The 9,468-nt window shown below is 62.0% G+C and overlaps 4 protein-coding genes across 4 annotated transcripts; 2 read left to right on the top strand and 2 right to left on the bottom strand.

The window, feature by feature from the left end:
- Window positions 1-1,120: 1,120 nt before the first annotated feature.
- Window positions 1,121-3,923, top strand: SPRG_10012 (hypothetical protein; the record flags this gene model as incomplete). The annotated part of the gene is made up of 8 exons (XM_012350765.1): window positions 1,121-1,298; window positions 1,388-1,992; window positions 2,045-2,155; window positions 2,224-2,302; window positions 2,348-2,875; window positions 2,943-3,586; window positions 3,643-3,795; window positions 3,909-3,923. 8 exons carry the CDS (start codon window positions 1,121-1,123, stop codon window positions 3,921-3,923), a joined length of 2,313 nt encoding a protein of 770 aa, XP_012206155.1.
- A 28-nt stretch (window positions 3,924-3,951) lies between these two features.
- On the bottom strand, window positions 3,952-5,287 carry SPRG_10013 (hypothetical protein; the record flags this gene model as incomplete). The annotated part of the gene is made up of 9 exons (XM_012350766.1): window positions 3,952-4,139; window positions 4,183-4,227; window positions 4,276-4,341; window positions 4,399-4,523; window positions 4,574-4,892; window positions 4,940-4,991; window positions 5,039-5,131; window positions 5,179-5,227; window positions 5,274-5,287. The coding sequence occupies 9 exons, from the start codon at window positions 5,285-5,287 to the stop codon at window positions 3,952-3,954; spliced, it is 951 nt and encodes a 316-aa protein (XP_012206156.1).
- Window positions 5,288-5,384: 97 nt separating this feature from the next.
- On the top strand, window positions 5,385-6,540 carry SPRG_10014 (hypothetical protein; the record flags this gene model as incomplete). The annotated part of the gene is made up of 2 exons (XM_012350767.1): window positions 5,385-5,787; window positions 5,840-6,540. The coding sequence occupies 2 exons, from the start codon at window positions 5,385-5,387 to the stop codon at window positions 6,538-6,540; spliced, it is 1,104 nt and encodes a 367-aa protein (XP_012206157.1).
- A 352-nt stretch (window positions 6,541-6,892) lies between these two features.
- On the bottom strand, window positions 6,893-8,622 carry SPRG_10015 (hypothetical protein). The gene is made up of 9 exons (XM_012350768.1): window positions 8,532-8,622; window positions 8,415-8,483; window positions 8,096-8,359; window positions 7,962-8,037; window positions 7,824-7,920; window positions 7,677-7,774; window positions 7,532-7,622; window positions 7,433-7,481; window positions 6,893-7,385 (listed from the first exon to the last, which is right to left on the bottom strand). Exons 1-9 carry the CDS (start codon window positions 8,613-8,615, stop codon window positions 6,897-6,899), a joined length of 1,317 nt encoding a protein of 438 aa, XP_012206158.1. The 5' UTR covers window positions 8,616-8,622; the 3' UTR covers window positions 6,893-6,896.
- Window positions 8,623-9,468: the final 846 nt, after the last annotated feature.

A 9,468-nucleotide genomic window follows, 5' to 3' on the forward strand; every position in this document is an offset into this window, starting at 1 on the left:
TGCGCTTCGAGACCATGGCGTGGCCCATCATAGTCCAACGGCTCGCCCGTCCGTGCCTCGGCAATCCGACGCCGCTCATGTTTTCGACTCCCGGTAGATGATGCTGGGCAGCGCAAATCAGATCTCATTGCGCACGTCGTCGCGTCGCCCACGTGTCGTCAAGTGCCCCTGCACTGGATCGGTGACGGCATCGACGCCGCTCTCGCGGCGCAGCGCCTTGCCGTCGTCGACGAGCACATGCGGATTGCCTTGCGCCACGACGCTTAGGCACGGGCGTGCGTGCATACTCTTGTTGTTTGTATGCGAGCCATACCTAAGGTACAGTACAGACGTGCGGATTGGGTCGGATACCACGCTGCTGCCGTGGCTGACGAGCCTAGGGCGACATAGTGCTCTTGGTGGGATGCTTGTGTCGCGGTTGCCCAGAGTAGCACGTGGATGTCGATGCAGCATCTCCGGACGGGGCTGGTTCCAAGTAGTAAGCGATGACTGCATCCCATGACTGCATGCGTAACAACTCTCGCTCTCTCGCGTGCTGACAAGATACACGTGGAAGGCAGCCACGCCGATCGCTGCCATGGCCTCTGCATGATGCTCGTGTACGTGGTGCATCGACGCGGTCGGGCCACGACGACCCTGCATCACGTCCTGCACACGCGCTCGCGTCCCGTCCCGCGTTGCTCGGGCGCAGAGAGCGTCAGATGACCACGTCGTCGTGGCTCGTGTCGCCAAATCCAGATGGACCCAGACCAGCCCATCTGGGACGCCCACGTGGTGCACCCAAGCGAAAACAGCGCGCTTCGAATCCTCCTTGTTCCAGTTGCTCCTACCACTCTCGCCAGGCAGAGAGCTCTCCGCAGCCTTGCAGGCCGGTTGGTCAAGGACTCAAGGACTCATCCAGCTGGTGGCGCCAGCTGGTGGTCGCCCAAGGTGGACCGTTCCGTCCAGACGGAGGCCAGGGCCAGGTGGCGCTGGGCGCGCAGTTGCAACCGATCTCACTTGTTGTTTGTATGCGGGGCCTCGACTGGCCTTTTGTATGGAATAAAGCGTGCCAGTCGTTTTTGAAAACCCCCAGCCACACCACACAGCCCCGAGTCGATCCGGAGGAAGGGGGACCAGCATGGACGAAGCACGCCAGGAGAAGGAGGGAGGACGACCGTCGCCCATGAAGAAGGAGCCCGAGAAGAAGCCCAAGCAGGACAAGGGCCTGCCGTCTGTTCCGATGCTGCGCCCGCGCCCCGTCGAGGTCCACAACGGCTCCGAGACCGAGAGCGACTCGGAGACGAGCCAGCGCCAGGGTCGTTCTCCGAGTCGGATGGACCGACGCCGGGACGCATCGCCCACCGCCGGACGCCTAGCAATGACAACAAGATGAGCATGCGCGAAGGTGTGCCCAGCGACATTCAGCGCACGGGCGCGATGCTCACCAACTTGCTCGCACGCGGCGAGATGCACAACGACCGACACACGCAAGAGGGCTCGTTGCGACGAGTGCCCGAGCTGCCAAAGCCCCACTTGCGCAAGCCCGACGGCGATGGACCGTTACCGCAGCTCCATGGCGGCGCCGGGGACATGCGCCTCCCCGCACTGACGATGAACAACCTCATGCGGCAAAATCAAGGTGGCCCGCCCGCGCCCGGCCCACCGGCCTTGCCTTCGTCGTCGCACTTGAGCGACATGCACATGCGCGGCCCGCCGCCACCGCTACAGGCGCCTCCCCGAATGGACATGTCTATGAACCGTCCGAGTCCAGGAGGCCCGCCGTCGTGGCCGTCGTCGCGCCCACAGATTGAGAGCGAACCGCCTGCGATGAAGCGGCCGAACTCGCCGCCGCGTGAGCGCAGCATGCCATACCAACAAGCGCCAGGGCCCCAGCTTTCGGTTCAAGCGCCGCGCGACGACTACGACTACCCGACGTACCAGCCCCCGGAAGCATTAGTCGGTCAGCGCATTGCCAAGACGTTTGCCGGACACGGTCGCTTTGTCGGCCAGGTACCAGGCCCATGCTCTTCTACCGCGACGTGTGGGTCTTATGTCGTCTTAGGTGGTCAAATTCAACCCGCAGACCGAGCTCTTTACAGTGGTGTACGCCGATGGCGACACGGAAGAGCTCACGCGCGAGAACACGATGAACCTCTTGATCGAAGACAAGCGCGTCGGAAGCAAGCCGCGGGACCAAGGCCCGCCGCAACCCAACCCGGCCCGCCACCCATGATGCGCAAGCCCGAACACATGCAAGCGCCGGCGCCCTCGGCCGCGCCGCCATCCAACGGCGGCTACAAGCTCGCCATTTCGGATCGAGGTATGCCTTGCATGTGTGTTATCTCTGGACGAACGTGATGTGTAGAGCGGGATATTCTGACGGCCCTCTTTGAAAAGCATGCGTGGCCGTTGCTTGCCGAGCACGGGTGGAAGTCGGAGATGCACGGCGCGTCCTTCTTCTTTTACCCGCCCTGGGCCGGCAAGAGCACGCGCGAACCCGAGTACTTCAACTCGGTGCTGGACGCGATGAAGTACATTTCGATGCACGCCGAACTCATGCGTCTCTGCTTCCCCGTCGAGATCCAAGGCACGATTTTATCGATTTTTGACCAAAACAAGGCGCCGCCGCCGCAAGCGTCTGCGAATGGCAACAAGCGCCACCTCGACAGTGACGGGCCGTCGTCGATCAACAAGCGGCCGAAGCCCGAGTCGCCGCCGGCCCGCGGCGGCCCGCCGCCCATGATGGGTCGCCCGTACTATGAGAGCAGCCACCATCCTGCGCTCCAGGCGCAGCAGCATGCGGTGCACGGGCATCATGCGGCGTACGAGTACCCGCCCGAGCCGAGCCAATCCCGTCCTGGTTTGTCGGCGCCACCGCCGTCGCGGTACCCGGGTCGCATGGAAGACGAACAGATCGAGTACCACATGCGCATGGGGTCGGCGCCACCGCAATCGACAAGCAACCGCGGGTATCCATCGCCATCGCCGTCGGGGACGCCAAGCCTCGCCTCGGTTTGCGATGGGCGCGGGCGGCCCGCCGCCGGCCACGAGCGCCCCGACGTCGCGACCGCAGATGTTCCACGACGGCTACCAAGCGCGCGAGTACGAACGGTCCCGCGCGCCGCCGGCCAACACACCGTATATGATGCCGTCGCCCCGACACCATCCTGGCATGGAAAACGTGCCCCGGGGCGCGCCCGCGCCGTCGCGCACGGGTCACTTGACGCCTGTTGGGTACGCCGAGTCGCCACGTGAAGCGGCACGGTTGAGTGCCCCGGCTGGTGGCCCAAGTCCTGGTATGCACCGGGGACAGCGTGTCATGATGTACCCGCCGGGCACTGCGCCGCCGTCGGCCGGTCCACCAGGCGCCTCGAGCGCCCGCGACTCGATTCCTACTGCCATGCACGGCCGGTACGCGCCGCCGCCAAGCAACCCGCGCGGCCCGATGCCCCGGGGCATGATCTCGATTGCGGACTTGGACAAGAGTGCGTCATCGTCTGGCCGCCTCCCGCCGCCACCGAGCAGCGACGGGCGCATGCGCATGTTCCCAGGTGACGCGCCGCCGAGCGCGGGATCGTACCCCCCAATTGCATCGGGTCGCCGGGTCGCATGCCGACGCCGCGCGAGTGGGATGAGCAGCAGCAACAACAACAACAACAGCAGCAACAGCAACAGCGTGCCCCGGGGTACCCCGATCAAGCCGGCTTTCGTCGCGAGGAGCCGCGCATGTACCCGCCGGCCGACCGCTATGCGGCCATGCCGCCACCGGAAACGTCAGGGTACTATGAGCGTGGCATGTCGCGCTACCCGCCAGTCCCCGGCGGGTTTGCGCCGCCGAGCAGCAGCAGCAGTACTGCCAACCCCCCGAGCGGAGGCCCCGACCCCGCGCCGCCGAGTACGCGCAGTACGCCCGTCGCATGCAATAGGTCGTGCGGCATTAGAACCAGAAACAACACCGTATTTGTATCACTACGACGTGTGCGGTGTCATGTTGCGGGCGCGCGCGAGCTTCTCGGCGAGAATGTCTTTCTGCGTGCGGAGGCCGCTCATCGGGACGAGGCGCGAGCAAAACTCGAGGAGCGCGTCGGCCGTCTTGTCGGGACAGTCTTCCTGGATCACGTGGCCGCTGCCGTAGAGCAAGAGCAGCTGAAATTTGCCTGCGTCGGGCGTTAAAGTAACGTGACAGGCGTCGCTCGGTACCTTGCATTTGACCGCGGGTGAGCGCCGTGTCGAGGCGATCGGTGCCTGCATTATGTTCTTCCTCTCAAGAAGCAAGAGAGAGGATTATGGTACCGGCAAGCAAGAGCACCTTGGGCAGCGTCGTGCCAAGAAAGAGCTCGCTAATGCCTGTGAACCACCCTAGAAGAAGACCATGCAGATGTGTGGGCACGATGTGCTGGCGATGTGAAGACGGACCCTTCCAGTACTTGGCGCTCGCCCGGAGGTTGGTGCGCCAGATGTAGTGGTCGCCGTCGCGGATTATCTGCGACGGGATCGAGACGCGCGCCGACTCGGCGTTGCGCACCGCGCCCGTCTGCAAGCTACACGCATGTGGGTGGAAGAGCTTCAAATCGTAGTCGATCGTAGGCACCTCCATTGCACGGCCTCGTCTTCGCTGGCAAAGGTATCGGGCCGGTTGGCCAAGACAGCTTGCATGTGGCTCAGCGCTGCGAGCGCCGTCCCTTCGACAACGTCAATGACAACCATGCCGACGAGCGTCTTGAGGAGCCCCGACGCCGCTACGCGGATCGCGATCGCGCCGCCCATGCTATGGCCCACGAGGATCATGGGGCTGCCACGCTCCGTCGCCGACGGGCCCTCGCCCGGCAGAATGCGCTGCAAGACGCGAACGGTATCGTTGACCAGCGTCTCTTCCGAGAGATCGCCATCGTTGGCCGTGCGCGTCTCTCCTAGTGTACGACACATTGCCGGCATCCGGTCATCGGCGGCGACTCACCGTGGCCGCGAAAGTCGGGCGCCACCACGCGGCAGTGCGACTTGAGCAGTTTCTAAGCGCAGCGCCATGGGTATCGCTACCACATTGAGTCGGGTCTACCGTCGTCAAGGCCCACGTGAGGCCCGTGTGGCCGCCACCATGGAGAAGCACGACAACCGGGCCCTCAGCGCCGGCGAGGTAGACGCGGAAGACCTATGCGACCGCATGAGCCGTCGTCGCCGCCCGCCATGGCTCCGTACGTCGCCGTCAACGTCAACGTCTTCGCTCCGGTCGTAGTACTGCGCCCACCTAAGCATCCTCGGGCCATGTCCTCCGGTGCAGGACGATGTCGTACCGTGGATCCGCCATCGTGGCACAAAAAAATGTGGGTCGTCGACAAATTCGACGCTGCAAGTGCGCGAACTTCAAGTGCGAGACAGGCGGCTTTTGGAATCTATTTTCAACCATGACCAGCGTCAGCGCTGGCGAGTCGATCCTGGCGCTGTACGCCGCACAGTTCCTCAAGGCGCCACCGCCAACGACGACCGTGCCCTATGCATATGATGCGAGTGGTGAAGACGACAACCAAGCCCAAGCGGCGGCCGGCCACGACTCGGCGCGCAAGAATGACCTTCGACTGCCGGGAGGAGTCACGATCGAGGACGAGTTGTCCGAGCCCGACGACGAGCGGCCGGCCGCGCCTGTGCCAATCTACATGGCACCTCAAAACTACAGCATGGGCGAGGTGCCAGTATTGCCTTCGTCGACGAACCGCGTCGAGGCGCAGGCGATTCCGCCGCTGTTGCAGTCGTTGCTGCGCTCGTTCGCGGACCAAAAAGCACAGATTGCAACTCTACTTCGGTTCACAGGTACTTCACGCATCAGCCTTCATGGTAACATATGCACCATTTGCGTACATAGGCTCGTTGAGCTGCGCACCCGCGTCGATGGACGGACCGCTGACACCCGAGACCATTCGCGATGCAGCCGAGCACGTCGTTGGCATCCAGTCCGGACACGACCGCCTGTCGCTCGCGCGTACAGCTGTGCTGCTCGCCAACCTCTCGTTGCAGGCCGAAGTGGCCGTCATGCATCTGGTCTCTACCATTGGCGGGCACACCCCCATGAAGCAAACCCACAGCAAGAAAGTACCGTCTGTGGCAACGCCACCGGCTCGGAGCCCCGTGCACCGGGTCACGCTCCAGCCGTCGCTCTCGGCGACGCTCGAGCAAATCGGCGGCTCGTTTCGGGATTTTTTGTACGCGCCACAAGTCGAAGAGAGCTTGTGCTCGCCACGGCCACTGCTGCCACCAGCCGACGTTCTGCCCAAAACCACCAAACCGTCCACCGTCGCCTCCAAGCGCTGCAAGCCATTGCCTCGACGGCTCCTTGGCCGCTCTGTCATCCTCTTCAACGGCATGGCAGGCATCGTCCGCTTTGCGGGCTCGACCGAGTTTGCGAATGGCATCATGTATGGGATCGAACTGCACGAGCCCCATGGAAAGCACAGCGGCACCGTCCACGGTACGACGTACTTTACATGCGCCAAGAACGTCCACGCGGCCCACGCCCTGCCGTACGGCGTCTTTGTGCGTGAAACGCAAATCAAAACGTGGTTGTGATCCGTGCTTTTCTTTAACAATCGAGTATGTTGCATGTTGCATGGGTTGATATGTTGATATGTTGACATTTTTCAAGCGCTCATTTTTGTTGTCTTGCGTCAAGATTGCCGCACTCGCGATCGATGGCAAAGGACGACTGCGCACACGAGAGCCGCCACATCGCACGTATTTGTTCGAATGGAGGGTGTCAAACAACGTTTGCACGAGCTGCTGTACAGCTTGCCAGACCAGGGTTAGGGCTATTTTCCACAACACAAACCAGCGGTTCCATTCCGGCTCCATGGAGTGATTTCACTTGGTCGATGTGCATGGGTGGTGAGCGCAACAGCCAAACGCAACAAAAAAACATCGACGCCTCAGTGTTCTGTGGTTTCTGCATCTTTGCTTGCGTCGTTGGGAGTTGTTTCGTCGGGCGCACCAGACGCCGCCGCCGGCTTGATACCGAGCCAGAGCAACACAACTTGCAATAGCTGCAGCGGCAGCGCGATCGCCAGAAACGCGAGCTGCGCAAGCGTCGCGAGGTGCCCGGCTGGCACCACTTGCGAGAGCGCGAGGACCGTCACGAGGCGCAGAAAGCCGCCAAACATCGACGTCCAGTCCCACGTCCCATAGAGCACGATGCCGGCCACCGCCACGGGCACAAGACCGGCGCCGAGGGCGTGCCATTGGCTTCGCGCCTTCCACGAAGTGTACGCTTCGACGTACGCAGTCGGCACGATGCGTAGCAAGCCGCGCCCGGCCAGTTCGACCACGACCGCAACGCCAAGAAACGAGATGGACGCGAGCGATAACGCCGCCGTGTCGAAGAAGAGAGCTGCCACCATGAGAAGACTGCTGTACGAGCTCTACACGGCCGGTCAGCGACGAGCAGAGAGCTGCTGCTAGGACATACCCAGCAGTAGTAGACGAGGATGAGCTTGTTGAAGAATGACAGCGCCGCCCTAAGAAGTCCTTGGTGGTAAGGCACACTGTTGAGACGATAAGGAGAGACGTGATCTTCTCGAGCGCCGAGTGGTCGTCGACGCCGTCCGCATACGAATGTTGGAGCGCCGAGACGCCGAAGGGCAACGCGAGCACGATGGCTACGTGCACAGGTTCTCCGTCGTCAGCGTATTCCACGAGCCAACAACATGTACCCAAGATGATGTAGACGGTGAAATGCGCATCGTGGGACGTGTACAGCAGAAGCAGCGCCGTGAGGTAGCTGTTAAAGTACCACTCGGCGTGCAGAGGACTAGGCATACAGGATGAGTGCGTAGGATCGAGATGGACCTCATCCGTACTCGGGGCCTTGCAGAAAGAATGCGTCGAGGTACTCGCACGAAGTGTTGCGCAGCCATGTGCACGGGCCGAGGTTGGAGAAGAGCACCAAGAGGTAGGCTAGACGCGATGAGTACATCCATATACGGGTCAGAGCGTACCGCCCATGCCCAGATACGGCCACGACGACGTCCAGACGAGGTACAAAGCGGCGATCGAGCACTTGCGATGCATGTCCTACGCGTGCATGAGCCGCCAGATCGTTCACGGGCGCAAACGAGAGAAGAAGAAAGACCTTGCCAACCACAGCATAGAGCAGCTTGCCCTCGAGCGCGAAGAGAACGCCAAGCGTCTCGATGGAGACGTGTTCGAGAATGAGTTTGCCGTCGCACGTTTCGAGCGCGTGGAGAAACATGGCTTGCACCATCTCGGTCGTTGCGGCGTCCACGGACGACGGCAGCGTAGCGTCGAGCTGCGGGTACTGCTGCACGACGAGGTGCATGGCAGCGGCGATCTCGGCGTCGTCCAAGCCCATTAGGTCGCACTTGGCGTCGCTCGTCTACGCAGGTATGTGTCCCGTGAGGTAACATTAACGTTTGCAGCGAACGGCGTACGAGGTCGCGCCAATGGCCCACGACGTCGGTGCGGCCTCGCCCGATCTCGTAGCCCATTTCCGCCGAGCCCTACGCTCGACCATGAGGCCTCGGTGTACGTAGTCTCGGCAGAGGTACCGATGGCGGTGGCGGCGTCTCATTGCCGGCCTTCTCGGGCCGCCGGCCTGTTGGTCGGCGCTTCTTGGCTGCGGGCGGAGCCATGATTTGTTGCTCGGTATCCGGACGAAGCAATTTTTGACTCGCTAGAAACACGCAATTTCGCGGGTTCGTCGATCGGCAGCTTCGATCGGCGTCGCCCCGGCGCAGAGGTGAACTTTGCTGCGCTGTGACGTTGACGCGTCACGCCATAGCTACGCAAATCTCTAAACAAGACTCGTTAGCATCAGTAAAGAAGGGTCGACTGAACAACACCACGCATCTCGTACTCTAGCTACAACAAGCTATTGCTGCATCACACAATTGATCCATACCCGAACCTTGCTAGCGCGGGTAGCAGCACAGTAGGCTTCGAGCCGAGAGCCCCTGTATCATTTCCTACGACACCTAGTAGTAGTCTTATCCATGTAAATACCCTCGTGAGCTCTTGCAAGCGTAATGCTTACACCTTCCACTTGCACAGTCATAGAACACAAGCATCATGTATTCAAATTTGGACGAGAATGACATCGACATGCACAAGTCACCAAACGAAAGAGCAGAGACGGGAAAACACACTTGTCGTGGGTCCGTCGACGCCTAGTTGCCGCACCAGATGGTGCCGTAGTCGCCGCTATAATATTGGCACGTCGCCGCGTCAAAGTCGTAGCAGGTATCGCCGGCCGGGTAGTAGCACTCGCTGCAGCCGTGGCACTGGTCTGCCGTCGGCGCAGGCGTCTTGGTCGGCGGGTCTTGCGACGTCGGCGTCGGCGACGTGCTGATCTTGGGGTACGACGGGTGCTCGGCGACGTTGCACATGCCGTTGCCACCGACGCCGCGCTGCAAGTAGATGTAGCCGCCCGCGCCCCACGACGTGCCCCATGAGTTCTTGATCTTGAAGTGGTTGACACCGCTGAGC

Source organism: Saprolegnia parasitica (genome assembly GCF_000151545.1).
Source record: "Saprolegnia parasitica CBS 223.65 unplaced genomic scaffold supercont2.69, whole genome shotgun sequence".
In the NCBI taxonomy this organism is placed as follows: Eukaryota; Oomycota; class Saprolegniomycetes; order Saprolegniales; family Saprolegniaceae; genus Saprolegnia; species Saprolegnia parasitica.